The 27472-nt window shown below is 42.0% G+C and overlaps 2 protein-coding genes across 3 annotated transcripts in view; both read right to left on the reverse strand.

Moving 5' to 3' along the window:
* The window catches only part of PEPD (peptidase D), a 339112-nt gene that overhangs the window by 82929 nt on the left and 228711 nt on the right, over positions 1-27472 (reverse strand). The gene's annotated exons all lie outside the window — the stretch shown is intronic.
* On the reverse strand, positions 9544-12851 carry LOC130276423 (uncharacterized). Of its 2 annotated transcripts, none has more exons than XM_056525788.1 (3): positions 12773-12851; positions 11150-12683; positions 9544-9561 (listed from the first exon to the last, which is right to left on the reverse strand). In XM_056525788.1, the coding sequence occupies exons 2-3, from the start codon at positions 12494-12496 to the stop codon at positions 9559-9561; spliced, it is 1350 nt and encodes a 449-aa protein (XP_056381763.1). In that variant the 5' UTR covers positions 12497-12683; positions 12773-12851; the 3' UTR covers positions 9544-9558. The 2 variants fall into 2 exon arrangements, with proteins under 2 accessions (XP_056381763.1, XP_056381762.1); XM_056525787.1 differs by lacking the exon at positions 9544-9561 and adding an exon at positions 10159-10425.

Genomic DNA, 27472 nt, shown 5'->3' on the forward strand with positions numbered 1-27472 from the left:
GAGGGGTTTCATCTCCAAAATGGTGGTCACAGGTGTGGGGGTTCTGCTGTTCTTGCACCAAAGGGTTTTTGTAAACGCACATGGCCCCCGACTTCCATTCCAACCAAATTCTCCAAAAGCTCGATGACGCTCCTCCTCTTCTGAGCATTGTAGTTTGCCCGCGGAGCACTTTACATCCACATATGGGGTATTTCCATGCTCAGAAGAAATGGTGTTCCAAATTTTGTGGGGCTTTTCCTCCTATTACCCCTTGTGAAAATGAAAAATTTAGAGTAACACCAGTATTTTAGTGAAAAAAATCTAATTTTTAATTTTCACATCCAACTTTAGCAAAAAGTTGGACACCTGTGGGGTGTTAAGGCTCACTGTATCCCTTGTTACCTTCCTTAAGGGGTGTAGTTTCCCAAATAGTGTGCCATGTGATTTTGTTTTAAATTTTTTGCTGTTCTGGCACCATGGGGGCTTCCTAAATGCGACATGCCATCCAAAAACCATTTCAGCAAATTTCGCTCTCCAAAATCGGCAGCGGAGGCAGGTGAGGGGACCTCAGTCTGCCGTTCTGGATGATTGGATTGCTGCGGCAGCGCTGCGGGCACTCCAATCATCCATTTTAGTGACCGCGATGCTGCAGATGCCGTGATCTGTATTGATCACGGCATCTGAGGGGTTAATGGCGGACATCCGCGGGAACGCGGGTGTCCGTCATCACGGGCGGGTCCCTGGCTGGGATCAGCAGCCGGGACCTGCCGCGCATGATCCGGGCATAGCTCTGATGCTCGCGGTTATGCTTAGGACGTAAATGTACGTCTTGGTGCATTAAGTACCACATCACCAGGACGTACATTTACAGGGCTCGTCGTTAAGGGGTTAATGTTTAAAGTGACAGTGGTCAGACGTGAAAAAAAATTTCTGGTCCTTAATGGGCTTGGTCCTTAAGGGTTTAACAAAATGTAGATGGGCAGCAATGTTTTTATTTTTGTTTTCGTTTGCAGAGATGCAGCTTTCGAATTGCAATCCTGCCATATACATTATTTAAATAAAAGATCACCCACTCACACCTGCTTTTGATCCTACTGATTAAAAACACTCTTATTTTACCTTCAAATTATCTGCTGAACGGTTCACATACTTTTGCCACTGATAGATATATGATAATAGATTTTTCCTCCATAAATAAATTATCAAGTCTTATATTTTTGACTCATCTGTTTCAATTGGTTCTCTTTAGCTACTTTTAGGACTTGTGAAGGGGTTTTAGGTCAAATGTATCCACAAATGTAGAACATCCTGGAGGATCCACAATCTTTCAAGCACCACTCTAACTAGTATCCAGTAACAGTGTGATATCTGTATGCAATATATAGCAATATATTGTAAATAGTTTAAAAGGTACTCAAAGAAAAGAACTGCACAAACACATGATGATCTTATAACTGATATACTACAAGGATTTATGAAAAACAGGCCATGCCTTAACAACATGCTAGCTTTCTGGGAGGAAGTAGAGGAGTTTAAATCTGGACATTGGTCATGCAGCTGATGTGATAGATCTATTTTTTGCCAAAGCATTTGGCCACACAACACCCTTTTACAAAAGCTTCAGATGCTTTTGTTAAGGAACAATGTATGCATGTGGATAAAGAACTGCTTAAGGAAGCAAATAATTATAAATGGTGCATACTCAAATGGCCTTTACCATTTATACAGTGGGGTGTCACAAGGATCGGTACTGGGATAAGTGGGCCATCATAAAGATTGGAAAGCAGGATTCTGTATTAGGCTGCATTCACACTTCGGTTTTACATTATCCGGCTGGGGGAGGGGCAATCCGGGCTCTCCCGTACCCCAGGCGGACCAGCGCTGAAATCCCTTTACTTTAATGAGCCGACCAGAGTCAAACGGTGACTCCGGTCAGCTCATTTCTGACCCGTATGCGGTTTCCTGACCGGACCTAAAACCGAAGTATACCACGGTTTTAGGTCCGGTCACAAAATTGGATAAGGGTAAAAAATTAGCCGACCGGAGTCACCGTTTGACTCCGGTCGGCTCATTAAAGTAAATGGATTTCAGTGCTGGTCCGGCTGGGGTACAGGAGAGCCCGGTTTGCCCCTCCCCAAGTTGGATCTAGCACCCATAATGTAAAAACGAAGTGTGAATGCAACCTTAGGCCTATTTGTTTGTAATCATTTTCTTGTAGATGGTAGTGAACATAAAGTATTATTGTTTACTGATGGTACAAAACCAGTAATCTGATCTAAACTCAGCTTGATAGTAAAATATTACAAAAAGACCTCGGTAAGCTGGCAGCCTGGACATGAACATGGCAAATAAGGGCCTGTGTATGCTATTTAGAAGATTAGCCGCTGTACTTAATGTCAAGCAGCTGCAAAAAAAAATTTGAGTTTAGTGTAAAAGGTAATAATATATTAAATCCAATATAAATACCTTGAAAGTACACTGTATCAAATTTGAGGTTCAGGTTTAATACAAAACGTTTTAGGGTAATAGTAAAAAGTAAACCAAAAAGCTAGAAAGGATTGAACTGAGATGGGAAATCTTTCAGAAAGGCTGGACAATCAGGCTTGCTCAGTACCAAAAAAGAAGCCTTACTCACTCCCTGATCCCTCTGCTGACATGCCAAGATTCCAGAATCCCAGATGATCTCCACTTTCTGGTTCCATCTTTACACAAAGGAAATAGAAGGAAATCAGACAAACAGTGATTTAGTGACATACTGACTTGGAGTCTCCTTTAAGCCCATAGGGGAACTATGATGTGGAGATCAGTTTGGACCAGATGAGTGTCTAAACTAACTGCAGTTGGGGGATCAGGGAGATACATTATGTTTATGTAAATTTTGTTGTAGCTTAAAGGGGTACTCTGGTGATTTACCATATGTTAAATAAGCTTAGGAAGGGGGACAGTAAAGGAACAACAACTCTCTCTTAGCTTCCTCACTCCTGCGTTGACCCAAAATAATCTATGTCCGTATCAGGAACTGTCCAGAGCAGGAGAGGTTTGCTATGGGGATTTGCTTGTACTCTAGGTAGTGCCTGACATGGACAGAGGTGTCAGCAGAAAGCACTGTAGTCAGACTGGAAAGAATTCCAGAAAGAAATACAACTTCCAGTCGAGCAAACAGCAGCTGATAAGTACTGGAAGGATTAATATTTTTAAATAGAGGTAATTTACAAATCTGTTTAACTTTCTGGCACCAGTTGATTTGAAGAAAATTTGTTTTCCACCGGAGTACCCCTTTAATGGCGGGCAAGAATTCTAGATTAGACTAACCCTTTGAAGTGGTTTTCCAGGCAAATAAAATATGTTTCCATAAGTCTCCCTGTGCGTTTAAAAAAGCAAAAGACAGTATACTTATCTCTTTTACCACTGTCAGATATTTCTGTCCCACTCCAATCTCATTTTCTCCTTCTAATGCTGTTGCACAGTCCCTGCTTAGCTTATTACAGTGTCCCTGTAGTTTTGTATAATGACGCAGTTTAAGTGCATATGGGATATATATAGCGAAAAGGTTTTTAATTGCCCTGAAAACCCCTTCAAATAATTATTTGTAAAGCATTGTCCTGTGGCATTTCGGGTTTTTCCTAAATTAAATTTGTAAATAAAGTAAAAATTGGTAAATAAAGTATAAGTTCTCCAAATTGGTACCAATCAAAATTCAGACGCGGAGATCAAAGTTGACCGCCGCGTCTGAAGTGAAAGTGAAAGTATCCCGGCTGCTCTGTCAGGCTGTACGGGACCGCCACGGTGAAATCGCGGCGTCCCGAACCACTTGCAGGACACCGGGAGGGCCCTTACCTGCCTTCTCGGTGTCCGATCGACGAATGACTGCTCCGTGCCTGAGATCCAGGCAGGAGCAGTCCAGCGCTGTTAACACTGATCACAGGCGTGTTAATACACGCCAGTGATCAGCATGAGACATCAGTGTGTGCAGTGTTATAGGTCCCTATGGGACCTATAACACTGCAAAAAAAAAAGTTTAAAAAAAGTGTTAATAAAGGTCATTTAACCCCTTCCCCAATAAAAGTTTGAATCACCCCCCTTTTCCCATAAAAAAATAAAACAGTGTAAATAAAAAAAATAAACATATGTGGTATCGCCGCGTGCGTAAATGGTAAATGTCCGAACTATAAAAATATATCATTAATTAAACCGCACGGTCAATGGCGTACGCACAAAAAAATTCCAAAGTCCAAAAAAGCTTATTTTTGGTCACTTTTTATACCATTAAAAAATGAATAAAAAGTGATCAAAAAGTCAGATCAAAACAAAAATCATACCGATAAAAACTTCAGATCACAGCGCAAAAAATTAGTCCTCATACCGCCTTGTACGTTGAAAAATAAAAAAGTTATAGGGGTCAGAAGATGACATTTTTAAATGTATACATTTTCCTGCATGTAGTTATGATTTTTCCAGAAGTACGACAAAATCAAACCTATATAAGTAGGGTATCATTTTAACCGTAAGGACCTACAGAATAATGATAAGGTGTAATTTTTACCGAAATATGCACTGCGTAGAAACGGAAGCCCCCAAAAGTTACAAAATGGCGTTTTTTCTTCGATTTTGTCGCACAATGATTTTTTTCCCGTTTCGCCGTGAATTTTTGGGTAAAATGACTAATGTCACTGCAAAGTAGAATTGGAATAAGCAATAAAAAAATAAGCAATAATATGGATTATAATAATATGGATTTTTAGGTGGAAAATTGAAAGGGTTATGATTTTTAAAAAGGAAAGGAGGAAAAAACAAAAGTGCAAAAACTGAAAAACCCTGAGTCCTTAAAGGGGTACTCCGCCCCTAGACATCTTATCCCCTATCCAAAGGATAGGGGATAAGATGTCAGATCGCCGCGGTGCCGCTGCTGGGGAGCCCCGGGATCCCCGCTGCGGCACTGCTCTATCATTACAGCACAGACGAGTTCGCTCTGTGCGTAATGACGGGTGATACAGGGGACGGAGCCGTGTGATGTCATGGCTCCGCCCCTCGTGACATTACGGCCCGACCCCTTAATGCAAGTCTATGGCAGGGGGCGTGACGACCGCCGCGCCCCTCCCATAGACTTGTATTGAAAGGGGCGGGTCGTGACGTCACGAGGGGCGGAGCCGTGACGTAACGATGCCCCGGCCCCTGTATTGCGCGTCATTACATGCAGAGCGAACTCGCTCTGTGCTGTAATGATAGCGCAGTGCCGCAGCGGGGATCCCGGAGCTCCCCAGCAGCGGCACTGCGGCGATCTGACATCGTATCCCCTATCCTTTGGATAGGGGATAAGATGTCTAGGGGTGAAGTACTCCTTTAAGGGGTTAAGATGTCTCCACAGGTGTTAAATGGGATTTAGATCTGAACTCATTGCTGACCACTTCAGAACTCTCCAGAGTTTTGTTGGCATTCATTTCTGGGTGCTTTTTGACGTATGTTTGGAGTCATTGTCCTGCTGGAAAACCGAAGATCTTGGACGCAAACCCAGCTTTCTGACACTGGGCTGTACAGTGCGACCCAAAATCCATTGGTAATCCTCAGATTTCATGATGCCTTGCACACATTCAAGGCACCCAGTGCCAGAGGCAGCAAAACAACCCCAAATCATTGAACCTCCACCATATTTCACTGTAGGTACTGTGCTCTTCTCTTTGTAGGCCTCATTCTGTTTTTGGTAAACAGTAGAATGATGTGCTTTACCAAAAAGCTCTATCTTGGTCTCATCTGTCCACAAGATGTTTTCCCAGAAGGATTTACTCAAGTTCATTTTGGCAAAATGTAGTCTTGCTTTTCTATGTCTCTGTGTCAGCACTGGGGTCCTCCTGGGTCTCCTACCATAGTGTTTCATTTAATTTAAATGTGGACGGATATTTTGCGCTGACACTGATGCTCCCTGAGCCTGCAGGACAGCTTGAATATCTTTGGAACTTGCTTGAGGCTGCTTATCCACTATTCCGCTCTCAAAACACTGACTATGTGTGGTTCTAAACGGACAGCTAAACACTTGTTAGAGACTCCAGTAAACAGAAGCCCATGCTTGTATTGTCCACCAGAGGACTCCAACTTTATTTTAATCTGTGAAACTGCAATACAATACAATAACAACATATCAGTACACATGGAATCATTAGCCTAGCATAAATGACAAATAACTAAGCAGAAAGGCACTTACAGGTGATGATGTCCCAAACCTCATGGGAGAGATAGATACATGCTGCCTGCCCAGTGGAAGAGTGCCTCAAGATGGTGGAAGAGCTTCCTGGAACAAAGGTCACTTCCTGTCTGTATCAACTATCTGTGTAAGTAAAGCTGATATTAACTTCTACCACTAGATGGCAGTGGTACACTACACAACCTATCATTATAATGCAGTTAACCTAAAAAGGCAGCACACTCCCTGCCTGATATAATACATTATATCACTACCTATACATATCTGATGTACAGGGAAAAACATATTAATAAGATAATGTATTCCTGACCAGAACTAGTAACAAACTATAACATAAGTCCACAATATTAGTGTCTCTTGGCTGTGGCACTTCAAGCTGGTAATCCACATGAAGAAATAGTTCTGTCCATAAACTCATCTTCAGATAGGAGAAGCCGCACTAGGCCAAACTATCTCCTACCCCATTTGTAATCCACAGAATGGAATTCAGCTCGTGGCAAATGCCACATTTGAAAACTCTCAGTGACAAGCTCTTAGTTATGTATTGAGCCAATAACAGAATAGAAATACTCAAAGGAGAACAATGACATCAGAAACTGGTCTGGTGTACACTTTAACAGTCCCTTGTTTCGTGACTTTTACTTCAACCTTTCTGACATTACCATCTTTACTTGGCAACGTATTTGTGACAATTCCCATAGGCCCGTTATTTCTGCTTCCTTGAATATCTTTCAATAACACAACATTTCCCACCTTGACATTGGGACCAGTCTCTGCCCATTTCTTGCGACTTTGTAAGGTAAATAGGTAATCTCTCCTCCATCTCTTCCAAAATGTATCAGCCAGACATTGGACTTGTTTCCATTGCTTTGCATGAAGTTCTGTTGTACTAAAGTCTCCACAGGGGGCTGATAAAGAGTCTACCTTTTGGGTCAAGAGCATAGCAGGGGTAAGAACTGTTGGGTTATCTGGATCTGTAGATATTGGTACCAAAGGTCTTGAATTAATGATGGCCATAACTTCTGCCATGAAAGTACTCAAAGTCTCATGAGTCAGGTGAGTGGGTTTGGATTGGAGCAACATTGCATCTAAAATTCGTCTAGCCACACCAATTAATCTCTCCCAAGCACCTCCCATGTGAGATGAGTGTGGAGTGTTAAAGAGCCATGTACATCCTTTGTCTTGGAGATAATCTAGAAGTTCTGCATCATTTGAGCATATATGCAGCTCCTTGCATGCTCCTACAAAGTTCGTACCTCTATCTGAGCGAATCAACTTAGCCGGACCACGAACAGAAAAGAATCTTCTCAGAGCATTGATGAAACTGGATGCTGACATGGACTCAATCAATTCTATATGCACTGCTCTTATAGAAAGACACGTGAAAAGAACAGCCCAGCGTTTGCTGTCAGCGCTGCCTCCTCTAGTTCGGCGTGTTACAACTTCCCAGGGACCAAACACATCAACACCCACACTAGTGAATGGAGGTTCAGGATTGACTCTATCTTTTGGTAATTCTGCCATCTTTTGGCTTTCAAATCTCCCTCTGAGCTTACGGCATACGACACATTTGTGAATGATTGCAGACACTAGACGTTTTCCACCAAGAATCCAGAATCCTGCAGCTCTGATTGCACCTTCAGTAATGTGTCGCCCTTGGTGTACTGTTTGACTGTGATAATATCTTATGATCAAGGTAGCAATGTCGTGATCGTGAGGAATGATGACAGGCTGTTTCTCCTCATCTGACAGCATGGCATAAGATAAACGGCCACCTACTCTCAATAGTCCATATTGATCTATAAAGGGACTTAGTTTTGTAAGACGGCTATGTTTAGGAAGCATCTTTTGCTGTTCAATACAGTCATATTCTTGCCTGAAACATGTGCGCTGTACAGAAGAAATTATAACTCTCTTGGCTAGTGAAAGTTCTTCTAAACTAACCCTTTCATGGAAAACTCTCCAACTTCCAGGTTGATCATCATTAGGTTTCTTTTGGAAGCTTTTGGTAACATGGATTAACTTCGCTATAACCCTGTTCAGTCTCTTCCAGTCCGAAAATCTTACAAAACGATGTGGCTGCAGTCTAGCGTCAAGGGCTTTAGTACTGAAGCTTACTACTTCTGACCTAATTTCAGGATCAGCTTCGGGCTCCACTAAAGGGTAAACATTGGTGTCAGGACTATCTACAGCCGTCTGATACAGAAAAGTTGGCCCTGAAAACCATATAGAGTTCTGAAGGCAAGCTATCTGTGTAGGCCTGGTAGCATAATCTGCAGGATTTTGTTCTGAGGGCACATAGAACCATTGCTCTGGACGTGTTGTTTGTCTGATCCTGTTCACCCGATTAGAAACATATAAAAAGAATCTCTTTGTAGTGTTGCAGATATAGCCTAGGACTGTTTTACTGTCTGTAAAGAATTTCACAGCATCTAGGTCTAGGTCTATCTCGTCTCTCACTAGCTCATACAGTTCAACCGCTAGTACAGCTGCACATAACTCTAGACGTGGGATTGTGTGTGCTGGCCTAGGACTTAGCTTGGATTTTCCCATAACAAATCCAACATGGCAGACATTTCCTACATCGCTTACCTTCAAGTAAGCAACGGCACCTATTGCTATAACAGATGCATCTGAAAAGATGTACAGTTCTTTTTTGCAGGCCTGTGACAATGAAAGAGGTACATAACACCTGGATATTTGTAAACATTGTAAGGCTTGTAAAGACTCTGTCCATTGGACCCACTCATGGAGTCTTTCTTGTGGAAGTAAGGCATCCCACTCACTTTCTCCACTTGATAGTTCACGAACTAAGGCCTTACCTTTTATGGTGACTGGTGCCACAAACCCGAGAGGGTCGTAGAGACTGTTAACAGTGGATAGGATCCCTCTTCTTGTGAATGGCTTTTCTGCTGAAGAAACCTGAAACACAAAACAGTCTTTATCTAGATCCCAGCTTAGGCCTAGACTTTTCTGCAATGGAAGGGTGTCTGTTCCCAGGCAAAGGTCTTTGAGGTCTTTAGCTCTGTCTTCTGCGGTGAAAGCTTCCATGACTTGTTTGCTGTTAGAGGCAATCTTATGTAGTCGCAGATTAGACTCTGCCAGCATTTGTTTTGCTTTGTTGAGAATGTTAACTGCTCCTTCAGGTGTGTTCGCTGAAGCAAGTCCGTCATCTACATAGAAATGTCTCATCACAAAGTGCTTGGCATCTTGACCATAACGTTCTGCACCTTTCTGGGCAGCTTTCCACATACAATATATGGCAACAGCGGGGGAAGGGCTATTACCAAAAACATGTACTCTCATTCTGCACTCTGTTACCTCTTTATCTATGTTGTTATCCTTGTACCACAGGAAACGCAGGTAGTCTCGATGGTCCTCTCTCACTAGAAAACAATAAAACATCTGTTGCACATCAGCTGTGAAGGCAATAGGCTCCTTCCTGAAGCGTAAGAGGACACCCAGAAGTGTGTTATTTAGGTCTGGGCCACTCAGCAGTACATCATTTAGTGAAATGCCTTCCTGTTGAGCACTGGAATCGAACACAACTCTTATTTGATCTGGCTTGTGTGGATGGTAAACGCCAAACATTGGCAGATACCAGTGTTCTTTACCTTTATCCAGTGATGGTGCTAATTCAGCATGATTATTGTCCAGCATCCTTTTGATAAATTCTGTAAAGTCTTTTTTCACTTCAGGCTTTCTTTGCAAAGTTTTGCGTAGTGTGTTTAAGCGCTTCATGGCTTGCTCTCTGTTACTAGGTAAATAACACCTTGGTTTGCGAAAAGGTAAAGGGGCTACCCAATTGTTGTTCTTATCTTGGAAAGTCTCTTTATCCATGATGTGGAGAAAGGTTTGATCATCTATGGACATTGCTTGTTTGTCATCATCTTTTGTCTTCTGGAACACTGAGTTCCCTAAATTGTCGGTCTTCAGACCACTACTAATATTCCTATCATAACTGGAAGGAGAGCCACAGTATGGTTTTAGGGTTTCTTTAACAACAAAGCTGTTTTGGCATGGACTGAGAAGGGACGTGCGTCCATTTGTTAACACAGATGTCTTAGAAGTGTTGACACTGTCAGGCCGATGAGCTGCTCCCAAACAAACTTCTCCTACTATAACCCACCCCAAGTCAAGTCTTTGCGCATAGGGGGCATTAAATGGTCCATTAATTTGTTGGCGTACCTTATGCACCTGTAGAATGTCTCTTCCAAGAAGTAGAAGAATAGAGACGTCTGTCTGGACAGCTGGAATAAGGTGAGATATTGCATTAAGATGAGGATGATGAAGGGCCACTTCTGGTGTAGGGATCTCTGATTTATCATCTGGTATCATATCACACTCTATCAAAGTGGGAAGTGAGATATGGATCCTCTTGTCAAGAGACTCAATAGTAAAGTCAGTAGCTCTTCTCCCTGAAGTTTCTATCACTCCTGCACATGTCTTTAGGGTGTATGGAACTGCACTTGATGTAATGTTGAAGGCATCAAAAAAGTCTGACCTTGCCAGCGACCTGTTACTTTGTTCATCCAGAACCACATACATCTTTACTGCCTTTTCTCTTTTCCCTGTGGGGTACACTGTTGCTAGGCAGATCTTGGAACATGAGCGTGGATTTGTACTGTCACCACAGATTTCAGTGCATTTGGACATTACTGGGATAGCTGATTTATCTTTTAGCTCCCTGCCCTCATCTTTTGGGGTTTCAGTGACCTCTAATAGTTGATGCAAAGTATTGGGGTGCAGAGCTGAGATGTGTCTGTCACTGCCACATTCTGAGCAATTTGCTTGTATTTTGCAGTCTTTAGCTATATGTTTGGTGGATTCACAACACTTGAAGCATATGCCGTTTTGTCTAAGAAAGGCTAACCTTTCCTTCATAGGTTTACTTTTGAACCCTTTGCACTTGTTTAGAGGATGGGGCCTTTTATGAAGTGGGCAAAGTCTGTCAGGGCCTTCAAAGGTGTTTACCTTGTAGCTGCTTGAATCTCCTGGGTCCTCAGAGGGAACTGTTGTCTTGTGGGTGATCACTGAAGTCCTATTGTAGGATCTAGGTGGCTTTTCTGCCTTAGGCAGTTGGCTGCTGGTGATGAAGGAAAAACTGGGATCGCACCTCATCTTAGCTTGCTGCTGTACAAACCTAGAAAACACAAAGAAAGGGGGGAAGGGGACACCATGTTCTTCTTTGTATTTAGCTCCAACACTCACCCATTTCTCTTGCAGGTGGTGAGGTAGTTTCTCCACTATAGGCTTAGTACCGTTGGCAGTATCTAAATGTGCAAGTCCCCTTAAATAACCTTCTTCTTTGGCACACTGGACTTCCCAAAGAATATCACCCAGCTCTTGCAGTTTTAAATTGTCTTTGCTGTTTAGCTTAGGGAAAGACTCCAATCTTTTCATCAGAGCACCTTCAATTGCCTCTGGTGATCCATATCTTTCTTCTAGCCTTTGCCAGGCCATATCGAGTCCTACTGAAGGGTTAAATAGGTGTATCCTGCGCATCCTTCTTGCATGCTCTGCAGACTCAGACCCAAGCCACTTTACCATCAGGTCTAGCGTCTCAGCTGCTGTTAAGTCCAAGTCTTTGACTGCATTCAGAAAAGAAGCCTTCCATGCCCAGTAATTTTCTGGGCAGTCATCAAACTTGAGGAAGCCTGTATTAACCATTTCTTTACGGAAAAGATATTTAGTGACGTCTTGCATGCTCTGGTGTTTGGGTTGCTGCGGTGAGGATTCTTCTTTTATCACTCTGGTACTGCCAGCCTCATGGGTTTGTTTTCGTGCGCTCAGGAGTACTGATGGTTTTGGTTTAAATTCAGCTGACTTTGGATTGAGAAACGGTATTGTTGAGCTGCCACTTGAAATATCTTGGACATACGCCCTAGTGCGTTCTGCAGAGGAAAGCGGTTTCTCGGGCACATCTGGGCCTTCATGGATAGATTCCATTCCAGACCGCTCAATATCCGCATAAGCTGCTGCTTCTGCTGCTGCAGCAGCGGCTGCACACTGACGTTGAAGAATATGCAACTTTGCTTCCTGTTCAGTTTTTTCTTTTATAATGGCAGCCTCTTTCTCTGATCTTTCCTTCATAATGGCAGCCTCTTTCTCAGCAAATTCTAGCTGAACGCGAGCAGCCTCTGCTTTGGCGCGAGCCCTGGCAAAAAGGGCACTTGCTGATGAAATCTGACTGGACCTTGCTGATCTAGATGAGCGTGAGCGTACATCATCCTGCTGGACACTTGGCGCGCTCTCCCTGCCTTGATGTGTCCCGGGTAGCTGATCTTCAGCATTATACTGACTTCCTGATCTTAGACTCATTCTGTCTGTGCAGCAACTACTATCTCCAGGCTTGTTGTGCTATCACCTTTTCACTATTCCGCTCTCAAAACACTGACTATGTGTGGTTCTAAACGGACAGCTAAACACTTGTTAGAGACTCCAGTAAACAGAAGCCCATGCTTGTATTGTCCACCAGAGGACTCCAACTTTATTTTAATCTGTGAAACTGCAATACAATACAATAACAACATATCAGTACACATGGAATCATTAGCCTAGCATAAATGACAAATAACTAAGCAGAAAGGCACTTACAGGTGATGATGTCCCAAACCTCATGGGAGAGATAGATACATGCTGCCTGCCCAGTGGAAGAGTGCCTCAAGATGGTGGAAGAGCTTCCTGGAACAAAGGTCACTTCCTGTCTGTATAAACTATCTATGTAAGTAAAGCTGATATTAACTTCTGCCACTAGATGGCAGTGGTACACTACACAACCTATCATTATAATGCAGTTAACCTAAAAAGGCAGCACATCCACCATCCGGACTATCCTGCGTTGACCTCTTTCATCAATTATTCTCTTCCGTCCATGCCCAGGGAGATTAGCTACAGTGCCATGGGTTGCAAACTTCTTGATAACGTTGCGCACTGTGGACAAAGGCAAATCTAGATCTCTGGAGATGGACTTGTAGCCCTGAGATTGTTGATATTTTTCCACAATTTTGGTTCCCAAATCCCCAGACAGTTCTCTTCTCCTCTTTCTGTTGTCCATGCTTAGTGTGGCACACACAGACACACAATGCAAAGACTAAGTGAACTTCTCTCCTTTTTATCTGCTTTCACGTGTGATTTTTATATTGCCCACACCTGTTACTTGGCCCAGGTGAGTTTAAAGGAGCATCACATGCTTGAAACAATCTTATTTTTACACAATTTTGAAAGGGTGCCAATAATCTTGTCCAGACCATTTTTGGAGTTTGGTGTGACATTATGTCCAACTTGCTTTTTTTCCTCCCTTTTTTGGTTTAGTTCCAATCCACACAAAGAGAATAAACATGTGCAAAACATGTGTTACTGTAATCCTTTTCTGTGAGAAATACTTCATTTTCTAGAAAAATTTCAGGGGTGCCAACATTTACGGCCATGACTGTTTATACTAAAAAAAACTAACAAAAAAAAAACTAAAACTGTCCGGATTTAATATTTATATCCCTCCTTCTGCTCTTCTGCAATTACTGCGCATGCACCGCTTTCAGGGTACACCAAGAAGCAGCTTGCGGCACTATTTCACAGCCATGTCCATCTTTGACTATACAGTGGTCCCTCAAGTTACAATATTAATTGGTTCCAGGACAACCATTGTATGTTGAGACCATAACTTTATGGAAACCTGGTAATTGGTTCTGAAGCCACCAAAATTTCATCCAAAAATTGAAAAAAGTAAGGACTTAACATAAATAAGTAATAAAGGAGCTGTAAATCAGTTTATGTAGACCACAGGAGCTTATTTGGGTTCCTGTACAGTACACACAGTGTCCTAAAAAAGTAAAATGGAGCCACCCTTAAATGGTGTCCAAAGGAGCAGCTAACCCTGCACAAGTAATAAGTAGTACAGAACATGTAGTACCCTCCCTGTACTGTAGGGAGGCGCTACCAGACAGAAATTCAGTGCATATGCTTCTGTAATACAGGTGTTTTACCAGTAAATGCCTATTCCGATTGGTCGGTTCTTCCAGCCATTGACACGTTTCACAGATCTGGACTGTACGTAGTATTGTATGTTGAGTCTGGTTTCAAGTTAATGGTCCAGAAAAGACCATTGTATGGTGAAAATATTGTATGTTGAGGCCATTGTAAGTTGAGGGATCACTGTATAAGCAGCATCAACATTACCCTGGAAGTAGTGCATGTCCAGTAATTTCTGAAAGGAGGAAGAAGGAGGGATATGAATATTCATAAGGCAGGCCGGATGAAGGAGGAAGTGGGCTGGATGTCAGGATACACTTGGGGTTTAGGAACATCCCACGTGCACTAAGCAACACATTAACTAATGATAAAGACACTCAGCAATGAGGGTGCACAAGAGGCCGGAAGCTAAGCAAGAGCCAGGGGAATACAAGAGGAGAACAGTCTGGAGTAGATAGCAGCAAAGCATGATGGGAACTATAGTCATCTACTCCCATGGATTGAGGCTGAAGCTTTCCTCACTTTTCCCATGCTGAGGAGCACATAGGGAGCATGTGATAAAAGAAGCTAGTGATATATATTTAGGGTGTGGGATTAGAGTTATATTGTTGCTCTGTGTATAAAAACCCTGCAGCCTGGAACACCCCTTTAAGGTTTTAATAGGCCAGGTCCTTAAAGAAGATCTCCGGCAAAAAATAACTTATCCCCTATGCACAGTATAGGGGATAAGTAGCTGATCGAGGGAGGTCCAACCGCTGGGGCCCCCCGCGATCACCGGGACCTGACCAGCTCACTCATTAGTAAGGAGTGCATGCTGCAGATGGCAGGTGCTCCATTCAGTCCTACACAGCTATTTATTCCTATACGGTACAGCTCTAGGCCATCATCAGCACTCCCATAAAAATGAAAGAAGCGCGTGCTGTCTACCAGTAGACCACAAACTACGGAGGTCCCCTCCTAGTGATCGTGGGGGGTCTGATCGCTGGGGTTAGGGGACAAGTTAATTTTTGCCGGAGAACTCCTTTAAGGGTTACACATGGAGAGAGGGTCATTCAAATAACAGCATTTAAACAGCTATGAACATTCTGATTGGCCATTGCATACTGTATTATAGCCCACAGTATTGGAAAGGACAGTTTGCTGCATTTTAGTATGCAATTAAAACAAAAAGGAATACCAGCAGCTTACCACCTCAATGGAGGCCAAATGCCTCCACACTGGTGGTGTTTATCTAGTAATATTAATAGAACTCAGGTTTCAGATAACACTCTAGTCTTATTTTCTTGCATTTCCAATATTTTCTGGTATGTATACATATGGACAGTGAATGCTAAGCATCTCTGAATGGGTGACTACGCATAAGGCTAAAATCTGGAAATAGAGCGTAAACACATCTCACTTATTTCCCTAATCAATTATTAAATGAATGAAACCATTGCCATTGTTCCACCAACCAATTTAAATGCAATCACAATTTATTTGCTACATAAAATAAACACGAAAGCAAAAACTGGAGGTTTATATAAAAATGTTTAAGACTCTTAAGTCACTTCAATATAAGGTTTGTGGAGCACACAGGGGTATGTACCATTGAATAGGACTCAATGTGAAGAATCAGGTCCACTGAAGATGCCAGCATCACTCATATTCCCTGAAACAGTCACTGCCTTTGGGGGGAATATCTGGCCAATCAGAAGTCCTTGATATCACAGAGCCAGATAGGCTGCGTAATGTACAGTCCCTGACATAATGACAGAGCGAGGTAGCTAATGAATATACATAGAACACTGGAACCATAGACAGATCTAGATTCACATGACACTTTATAGTGTAATTTAAGCCAATGCATTAAACCTTTAAAAATAATATCATAGTAGTTATATTTTTGTACATCGGGAGAAGTATTCTAGTTGTGTTAATCATGTACACAGGGGGGCAGCATTCTAGTGTTATTCTTGTAAACACAGAGGGAAGTATTATAGTAGTTAAATTCCTGTGTATAGGAGCAGTATTTTAACAGTTATATTCTTGTTCTTAGGGAGAAGTATTCTTGTACCGATATTCTTTTACAGAGGGGGCAGTGTTCTAGTAGTTAAATTTATGAATATCAAAGCAGTATTCTACTATATACTCTAATATGTCCCTACCTAGTAGTAATCTAGCCCTAACCCCCTTTAATCGCTTTAATAGAGCAGATTTAGTGCTTATAAATCTGCTCTATAAAGCAGGGCAGGAAGCAGCGCTTCCCAACAGTCGTGATGTCACTGACGCCTTGCTGGGCGCTTGCTTCCGCCCTCACATCGTCTATGCATGAGTGTTCTTTTTCTAATAGGGTGCCTCCAGCTGTTTCCCAACTAAAACTCCCAGAATGCCATGATTGCTATTAGCTGTCAGGCCATGCTGAGAATTGTAGTTGTGGAACAGCTGGAGGCATCCTAATAGATAAATAACACTCATGCCAGATGTATATAACATATATATTTATCAGACTTACCCATCCGGAGGATCAGCGCAGCAATGAGTGCGCACGCTGCCTCCGGACAGGGTAACGGGGGCGGGCGGGCCACGCGCGAGGCCAGTGGAGCTGGCCAATGCGCGCAGCCCCAGCTATCAGCGTGCTCGCTCTCGCCTGTTTGACAGGTGGGAGCGAGCACCGCAGTGACTGAATTTCGACTCATTGCCAGGCTTAAATGAGTCGAAATTCTGTAGTGACGTCACTGCCGAATGCATTCTGACACTAGGAGGGCGACCCCTAGTGGCCGAATTTAAAAGTGATTTTAAACTGGTTTAAAATCACTTTTTTAAATTAAAGTATAATAGAGATATGTTGTAGTACTTAAGTACTACAACATATCAATTTTTTCATATCATGACAGTGCCCATTTAAGCATAATCCTTTAGTTAAAAAAAATAAATATACTTTTTACTGAGATACAGAACAAATGGAAAATATGTATGGCAACCTATCATCAAACCATTCCTTTTAGCAGCTCAGAGTTTATTATTCACCAGGGGGTGACAATGAACAAAGAAGAAAGTTCCTTTCAGTAAAAATTACATCTGCACTCCATCTTGAATCATTGAGAAACTAAGATACAGGAAAAAAGAAAGGTAGTTTAACCTATTCTTAAACTACACGGCACATAAAGCTTAGGACTGTAGTTTTAAATATTATGGCTCTTTTAAAGGTAAATCAAATTTTATTGATTTTGATTTTACAGGAAAAACAGAGTAAAGCTGCAGAATCATCCAGGAAAAAATCATACATAGAAAAATACCATTGTTCAATAACTGTAAAATAGTATTTTAGGTCTAAAGCGATTAAACGAATAATAAAAGGAAAAGATATAGAGCGACCTTGGATGTGTAAACCTGGGTGTTTTTATGTAGTCTAGATAGTTGTTGCAGTGTTCGACAAGGACAGACCATATAAAAAAAAAACAACAACGAAATGGGGAGGGGGGGTCCGGTGTGAAAGAATGGGAAAGGTAAAAGGGAGTTACCTCTTTCTGGTCCATTGTATCTTGGTATTCCCTGAACATATATATATATGACAATTTTCTAATAGATCATTATATATCATTTTTGTTAGATTGCAATACATGTTATCATTTATATTATTTTTTAACATAAACATCACATAAATGGCCCTAGTGTCCAAGTCACAGTGACATACTGAGCCCAAAATGGCTGCCGGAGCGGCTACCAGGAATCACAAGAACTACGATACTTCTGGCGGACTGCTCATACAGGAAAACATGGGTATGCCTTCAGAATATTTGATCAATGTACATTTGACAGTTGTACAACTTCAATAAATGCAGCAAATAATATGTCATTTCAATTGGCCGGAGCACCCATGTAAGACTAGTTGAACGATATACATATTGGGGTTTATTTACTAATAGTGGAGTGTAGGTTTCTTTGTGGGTTTTGATTTCCAACAGGTATTTTCCCAAGGTATTTACTAAGGTTTCCCTACATTTTGCACTTTTCCCTACGTTTTGCTTTTTTTTTTACAACCGTTCTGATCTGTCGGGTTTTTCCCAGCTCAAATCCACCACATTTTCTGTGGAAACCTTAGTAAAATATGTCAGGATTTTTCAAAACTATGGGGGACGCGCCCCTTTTGTCGGGGCCATGCCCATATTCTCCCTTGACCATGCCCCCTTTCGTTTTTTTCTTGTAAACTGGAGGGTTTTGGTTTTTTTGGGTCGCAAATTGTGTCGCATGGAACGTGCGACCCAATTTGGGCGCAAAACCTGAGAAAAAAGAGTCGGGATCACGTTAGTAAATAAACCCCATTGTGTACACACCTTTTTCCTGCCAAAAGATTTTGCATAATTTTATCTGGTACATAATAAAAAAAAAATACAGATAAACAAACAAAACTTCTGTACAGGGTCCACTTTACCATAAACAGTGGATGAACAACCAATCTATAAAAAACAAAAAAACTCTGTGTCACTTTGATATTGTGAATACATTATAAAGATAGTATACGGCAGAAAATACGATCGATTGTAAGAGTGAGAGCTGTCTTTTTCACCTGCACACTGCCATTGGGAGTGCACAGGGAGATGATGCCCGTCTACTCTCAAGAGGAGTAAAATAGGAACAATATCCAGCAATATATTCTGCTGGAAACTAAACCTTTAGGCAACAAGCACACAATGAAAATATTGGTAACTGTGGACCAGCCTAAATGATTGGAATGAATGTCGGAAAAACTAAGAAACAGTGCAATATCTATAAAAAAAAAAAAACAAATAAAAAAACACACAAAAAAAAAAAAAACGGGCTATATGCACATTAAGTATTATGCAGTTGTAAATTAGCCTATACATGCTCCCAAAGGCTGTATTTCTCCTATTGCATTTTATTGAACTCAATAGTAAAACGTGTTTGTTAAAATATTAACATTTTTGCTTTTTTGAGGCTCAAAATCTGAATGTGAACATAGACATATATATACTGAGCACAGTCATTATTACTGACTTGTCTGTTTATCCATAAAGTCATGTTAATAGCTAAAAGTAGAATTTAAAGGGGTACTTATTATGATCTGGATGGTATGTGGACACCTAGTGGTCTTTTTTTTATAAGCCATGATTTATAATTATAGAAAAGGAATATACACCGTTGTATGAATTGTATATAAATGGTTATTTATTTGCCAAGATGTAACGTTTTTGATTCTGACAGTGCCCATTTAAAGGGGTTTTCCCGTGGAAAACTTTTTTTTTTTAAATCAACTGGTGCCAGAAAGTTAAATAGACTTGTAAATCACTTCTATTAAAAAAAATCTTAATCCTTCCAGTACTTTTTAGGGGCTGTATATTAAAGAGAAATCCAAAAAAGAAATGCATTTCCTCTGATGTCATGACCACAGTGCTCTCTGCTGACCTCTGCTGTCCATTTTAGGAACTGTCCAGAGCAGCATATGTTTGCTATGGGGATTTTCTTTTATTTTTATTTTTTTTAAATCGATTGGTGCCAGAAAGTTAAACAGATTTGTAAATTACTTCTATTAAAAAATCTTAATCCTTCCAGTACTTAGTAGCTGCTGAATACTACAGAGGAAATTATTTTCTTTTTGGAACACAGTGCTCTCTGCTGACATCACAAGCACAGTGCTCTCTGCTAACCTCTCTATCCATTTTATGAACTGTCCAGAGCAGCATATGTTTGCTATAGGGATTTTCTCCTACTCTGGACAGTTCTTAAAATGTACTACAAAAAAGACAAAAAGGAGCGCTCCATGGTGCAATAAATAACATATGTGGGAACGCTAATAATAATAGAGCACTTACCAATGTAAGTTGTGCAAATGCCAGCACAACTTGGATGATAGCATGAAGCAGAACCCTCTGCTGCCACTCCACAATAAAAGCAATAAAAAACCAACGACCTCCAGACCAGTGGATAGTAGGGCGCTGAGGGACCAGGCAACAGTTGAAGCAATGAGCTTTATTCCCAACATGCAACGCGTTTCGCGCCAGTGCGCTTCATCAGGCGCACTGATGAATTATTAGTTCTTAAAATGGACAGAGACGGCAGCAGAGAGCACTGTGCTTGTGATTCAGAAGAGAGCTCTGTGTTCCAGAAAGAAAAGAAATTCCTCTGTAGTATTCAGCAGCCAATAAGTACTGGAAGGATTAAGATTTTTTTTAACAGAAGTAATTTACAAATCTGTTTAACTTTCTGGCACCAGTTGATTTAAAAAATAAAATAAAACTCCACCGGAGTACCCCTTTAAGGTGAAAATGAGCTGGGTCCTTAAGGGGTTAACCGATTGTAATACGTGGAACATAGATATCAGAAATTGTTGGCGAAGCTCTGACACAACTTTTTTTTTACATGCAGGCAGCAAAAAGAAAAATGTAATCAATGTAAAGCCTAAAGTGAATGCCTCAGTCCTGGAAACCGCTGCTCACATTCCAATGCTCACATTTAAATACAACTTCTAAATAATCTCATTAGAAGCTGCGGTTGCACTACCTGCCAAAAATAGCTTGGCAGACGGGGAACCAGAGCCTTTTCCAGGCACATTTGTCAAAAGCAATAAAAAGTCTGTGACCCAGAGCTACAAACGAACCAGAAAAGGCAGCGACAGAAAATAATATCAACTCACTCCAAGCCTGTTTAGCTCTGATTATGTTGTCATAACCAGTGTTTACAATGAGATCTCATTGCAACCAAGTGGGGGAAGGGAGGGAGAGGTTCGGGTCCCTGCTGGGAACATCTTTTTTTTTTTTTTTTTTTATGCTTAAAAAATCATGGTCGAAGCTTACAGTGTATCACATATTTATGCACTGCTAGAAGCAATGTTTTATTATCCATAAAATAAGATTTTTATTTTGTAGTGCAGATTACTAACAAAAGCGGAAGCCTAATGTTCTACCTGAATAATGTAAAATGTAATAAGAAATCACAGCTGATCTGCAGCTGCCCCAGACGGTTTTGCTGCCGGCGGCAAAGAAAAGAGAGTTATTAAAGCCCTGTTACACCGGGATGTTAATTATGACACCGCAGAAACCGAATAGAGAAAAAATACTGATATGGGTTCATTAATGGGGCCGCTAGAGTACGACGACACCGGAGTCCACTACTATGGTTTATATGGGATTGAAAAGAATAGTCAGTATCCATAGCAACCAATCAGATAGAGGAGGTCATTTGATGGAGAACAATACCAGACAGAAGATATTTGGTGTATTACAGACAATAAAGTTAACAAGTTGCCCCTTATACAAAATGGATTTTGTATGAGCTGCAGAGAGAAGTGGCAGAAGTTAAATGGGCACTGTGGTTCCAATAAACTTAGGGCTGTTTTAGATACCCTAAGCCGCGCTGTCTGATAGGTGCTTGTTAACATCGCATGGGGAAGTGCTGTATTGTTTATGTACCTCATACGCATATCCCCCACCAGGGTGCCTCCAGCTGTTGCATAACTACAACTCCCAGCATGCCCAGACAGGGTTGTTCCCCCTGTGGGCATGGTGTCTTGGAGGCAGTGGTCGCTGCCCAGTGCTACGCCAGTGTTAGGTTAGGGATTCAATCTGACTAGGTGGCCTTGACGTGGCGAGTGGGCTTGTACTTTTTGATCAAACTGTATACTAACAACCTGTTAGTTTTTTATATTATGCTGAGAAGCAATTAGATCAAATTACAAATGGTGAATGTGCGGCTGTGTTTGTGTTGTACATTTGTAGTCTCTCCCTTCTCCCATGGCCAGCACTCCACTCCATCCATTCGGCCCAGGTGTGTTTAATTAGCAGGAGATTGCATAGGGGTTTCCTCCTTACATTCTCCCAGCCCTCTGGTAGGGAGCACATGGTAAGTGTTCACACTGGTGTGGTGCTCTGTGGCGACCAGTGTTTCTATGATGCTTTGTCCGTGAGGTGGTGCGGCCCAAAGCCAGGGGCTTGGTCGGGCAGCAGTGGGGCTGCCTGGCCACTGGGTCGTTCCCCCTGTGGGAATGGTGTCTCGGAGGCAGTTGACGCCGCTCGGCGCTACGCAAGTGTTAGGTTAGGGACCCACTCTGACTAGGTGGCCTTGACGTAGGCTTGTACATTTTGATCAAAATGTATACTAGCAACCTGTTAGTTTTTTAAATTATGCTGAGAAGCAAGTAGATCAAAATACAAATGTGACTGTGCGGCTATGCTTCTCTATTTGTGTTGTATAGCTATTATAATACTGCCCCCTAATGGATGGCTCTGAACCAGTAGGATTTCATACTAACTAGCATTGATCATACAGACAGTATTCTAAGTGTTATTCCAGAATCAGTCAATTCCCACCATCTGTTTTTCTTTTTTTTTCTCCAGCTCTATTCGCTTTTCTATTTTCTCATCAGAACACATTGATGGACATCACAGGGACATGAGGATGGATTCATCAGGAGTGTAAGGACCTGGGATCTGAGAATCATGAAGTCGCCAGCAGCGGAAAATAAAAGAGGAGATATACACCTACAAATACAGATCTATATTACTACGGCAGAATCCTGCACAGACATGTTCCCTCCAGGGCTGACAGCACTAAAGCTATAATCTAATCTACTGTAGAACCAAAGATTGCCGTCTGGTCTGTCTGATGGAAGATACATATACGCCAAGGTGTTGAGGGTTCCGTATAACCAGAAAAACATTTTCCTAAATGGCATAACTTGGGTAAAATGTTTCAAAATGCTGCGCATAAAGAGTACCGTTCCCCAAATAAAACTTTTAATATAGTGTTCTTTGTGTAATTAGCAGACACTTTCCCATTCACTTGCTTTTAAAATTATCAACATAAATATGTTTAAAATGTAATAGAAAAAACAGCCACTAAGTGGCTCTGTTCTGCTCCCTGTCACAATTAATGTGAGTTTGGTCTCCTCCCGGCCTGGCAGGAGACCAAACTCAGAAAGTGCTTCTCTGCACTGAGCTTGATTGACAGCTGCACAGAAAGTGAAAGCTCCACAGATTCTCACAGGAAGCTGCACAGACTGACAGCTGAAGGAGAGCCTCACTGATCGTAACACAGACTGAAACATGCACAGAGCTTGAGGTCTTATATTCATCACAGTGCTGCAACGATGTGAGGGTGGAAGTGGTCCCCCAGCAGGCTTCAGTGAGGTCATGCCTGCTGGGAAACACCCACTTTCTCTTGCTGGGAGATTGCACTAGCTAGCACTATGTGAGTAAGAATGAAGGTAAGATACAGAACTTTTCAACCCCTTAAGGACTCAGCCCATTTGGGCCTTAAGGACTCAGACAATTTTATTTTTAAGTTTTCGTTTTTTCCTCCTCACTTTCTAAAAATCATAACTCTTTAATATTTTCATCCACAGACTAGTATGAGGACTTGTTTTTTGCGCGACCAGTTGTCCTTTGCCATAAAACGTATGGCGCAACCAAAGAAATACTAGTTGTGTGGGGAAATTGATAAGAAAACCTCAATTTTGCAAATGTTGGAAGGTTTCGTTTTCATGCTATTCACTTTACGGTAAAATAGACCTGTTTTCTTTATTATGTGGGTCAATACAATTAAAATAATACCCATGATAACATACTTTTCTATTATTGCATCGCTTAAAAAAATCGCAAACTTTTTAACCAAATTAGTGCGTTTAAAATCCCACTATTTTGCTTTTTCATTTTTTCGTATAAGCGGCGGTATGAGGGCTAATTTTTTGCGCCGTGATCTGTACTTTTTTTTAATATCACGTTTGCATATAGAAAACTTTTAATACATTTTTTATCAATTTTTTTAAAATAAAATGTTATAAAAAAAAGCATCAATTTTGGACTTTTTTTATTTTTTACACTTTTTGGGGATAAACTGGGGAAAATGGACATTTGAAATTTTTATTGAGGGAGGGGATTTTTTTACTTTTTTTTCACTTTTTTTTTTTTTTTTACACTTTAATAGTCCCCATAGGAGACTATTTGTAGCAATCATTTGATGGCTAATGCTGTTCAGTGCTATGCATAGGGCATAGCACTGATCAGTGTTATCGGCTATCTTCTGCTCTGGTCTGCTCAATCTCAGACCAGAGCAGAAGACGCCAAGAGGCACATGGAGGCAGGTGAGGGGACCTCCGTCCGCCATTACAGATGACCGGATCGCTGCGGCAGCGATGCGGGTGATCTGATCATGCATTTTTCTGACCGCACTCCTGCAGATGCCGTGATCTGTATTGATCACGCATCTGAGGGGTTAATGGCAGACATCCACGCGATTGCGAATGTCAGCCATTACTGGCGGGTCCCTGGCTGCTATCAGCAACCAGGAACTGCCGAGCATGACCCGAGCATTGCTCCGATGCTCGCAGTCATGTACAGGATGTAAATGTACATTCTGGTGCGTTAAGTACCACCGCACCAGGACGAACATTTACATCCTGCGTCATTAAGGGGTTAAACCTCAGAAATATTTTTTAATGGTGGGAGAAGTGTTAGGAGTAGTTAAGGAACATAGCCTGAGTTAGTTTAGAACAGTTTATTTGGGGACAGGTACTTTTTAAGGCCTCTTGCTACGCTTTGCCTAACATTCTCTTCAGAAAGTCTCAGAGTAGGCTAAATTGTAAAGAAGATGAACGCCCATGATATAATTCACTAATAGTGTCACACTTTGCACTGCCCATGTCTCCTTGGCACACCTGTGTATTAAGATAATGGTGCACTCTCTAGCGTGGAGTCTGTCAGTGAAGGTTCGGGTGGTGAGTGATATTAGGGCTATCACTGCTTTGCACGTTGCACTCCGTGGAGATTGTGATCTCAGATTGTCTTTGTTCACACAAGACGCGGGACGAATAAAGAATTTGCAAGTGAACTATCGAGGGTGAGTGCGTCTTTTCTTCTCTTTTGTTACTTGGATGCTCATGATGTAATGCCACCTCCAATCCAGGATTCTAGATCCTTACAAAACAAACAGAGTATCCAGCAGTGAGACAATATTTATCAAATGCTATCTGTACTGCCAAGATTCCCAGATGATCAGATCCTTGAGCAATGGATCATCACTGAACATGAAATTAAAAAGGAAGATTCTTGTTTTATGCAAGTAAAGTTCAGGTGCTGTTCCCTTGTTCAGAAACTCTCGGTTCTCACACATTTACCAGCAAAATCAGAGCATATAAAGTAGAACCCCCAATAACCCCATTATAAGTCAATGGGGTCAATTTGGCGTAGTGGTGGGGAACCACTGACCCGCCACAAAATTTTATCTGGCACACCAGTGGTTTTTGTCGGAGTGCTGTGAAAACGCACCATCTTCAGGGTTATCCTAATTACAGGTGTAAGCTGACTACAAAGGGTCCTAAATAAAGGGGAAGCTGACTACAGGTGGGTCCTAATTAAAGGGGCAAGCTGATTACTGGTGGGTCCTAATTACAGAAGAAAGCTGACTACAGGTGGGTCCTAATTACAGAAGCAAGCTGACTGCTGGGGTCCTAATTACAGAAGCAAGCTGATTACAGGGGGTCCTAATTACAGAAGCAAGCTGACTACAGGGGAGTCCTAATTACAGGGGCAAGCTGACTAGGGGGGTCCTAATTACAGGGGCAAGCTGACTAGGGGGGTCCTAATTACAGGGGCAAGCTGACTACAGGTGGGTCCTAATTACAGGGGCAAGCTGACTTCAGGGGGGTCCTAATTAGAGGGGCAAGCTGACTACAGGGGGGTCCTAATTACAGGGACAAGCTGACTACAGGGGTTCGTTATTACAGAAGCAAGCTGACTACAGGTGGGTCCTAAATAAATAAGCAAGCTGACTAGAGGGGGTCCTAATTACAGGGGCTTGCTGACTACAGGGGGTCATTATTACAGAAGCAAGCTGACTACAGGTGGGTCCTAAATACATAGGCAAACTGACTACAGGTGGGTCCTAATTACAGGGGCAAGCTGACTACATGGGGGCCCTAATTACAGGGGCAAGCTGACTACATGGGGGCCCTAATTACAGGGGCAAGCTGACTACAGGGGGTCAAAATTAAAGGGGAAAGTTGACTACAGGGAGTCCTAATTACAGGGGCAAGCTGACTACAGGGGAGTCCTAATTACAGGGGCAAGCTGACTAGGGGGGTCCTAATTACAGGGGCAAGCTGACTAGGGGGGTTCTAATTACAGGGGCAAGCTGACTACAGGTGGGTCCTAATTACAGGGGCAAGCTGACTTCAGGGGGGTCCTAATTAGAGGGGCAAGCTGACTACAGGGGGGTCCTAATTACAGGGACAAGCTGACTACAGGGGTTCGTTATTACAGAAGCAAGCTGACTACAGGTGGGTCCTAAATAAATAAGCAAGCTGACTAGAGGGGGTCCTAATTACAGGGGCTTGCTGACTACAGGGGGTCATTATTACAGAAGCAAGCTGACTACAGGTGGGTCCTAAATACATAGGCAAACTGACTACAGGTGGGTCCTAATTACAGGGGCAAGCTGACTACATGGGGGCCCTAATTACAGGGGCAAGCTGACTACATGGGGGCCCTAATTACAGGGGCAAGCTGACTACAGGGGGTCAAAATTAAAGGGGAAAGTTGACTACAGGGAGTCCTAATTACAGGGGCAAGCTGACTACAGGGGTCCCTAACTACAGGGAGTGAACTACATACAGGGGTGTACAATATGGAGGGGGAACTCCACAAACAGGGAGATACTACATACAAGAGGCAAGATACATACAATGGGGGGGGGGGGGGGGGTGGACTACCTAAAGAGGCAAGCTACCCCTAGACTGACAGACGAAAACTTTGAAAAAAAGTTGTGAGTAGCTACATCATTAAAACCAGGTACATCACACGCCTCACCAAAGAGAAGTAGTTCCAGTCATCACATTAGGGGGCAGTTAATTTAATGTTTAACCAAAAATAGCGGCTAATTTTAAAGTTGATCTTTTTTTACGGCCCGCGAATGATCGCATAAATATCAACATGGCCCTCGGTAAAGAAAATATTTCCCACTCCTGATTTAGATGTATCACAGTGTCACGCCTTCTACCATAAATGAAAGCCATGAAGCTACATGAGCATATAAAGTGCTACTGTATAAACAAACATTCTGCACCCTTTTAGTATATCTTTAAATGTAATTGTTTAGAATTAAGATCTAACTAATCTAATAGCAAACTCTTAGCTGTAAAAGAGGACCTTCCATCAGTTCATGTTGCCAGAACCAACAGCAGCATGAAACATTCTCAAACACTGCATCATATCAGTGGAATCATAATTTTACATTTGCTTGGGAACAGGGCTTCACCTCACTGGAGTGGTCCTTTAACAGAGAGTGATATATTGAAGAGCTGAAATACAAAATATATTAGCTAGGTGCCTAACC

Source organism: Hyla sarda, chromosome 6, assembly GCF_029499605.1.
Source record: "Hyla sarda isolate aHylSar1 chromosome 6, aHylSar1.hap1, whole genome shotgun sequence".
NCBI lineage: Eukaryota > Metazoa > Chordata > Amphibia > Anura > Hylidae > Hyla > Hyla sarda.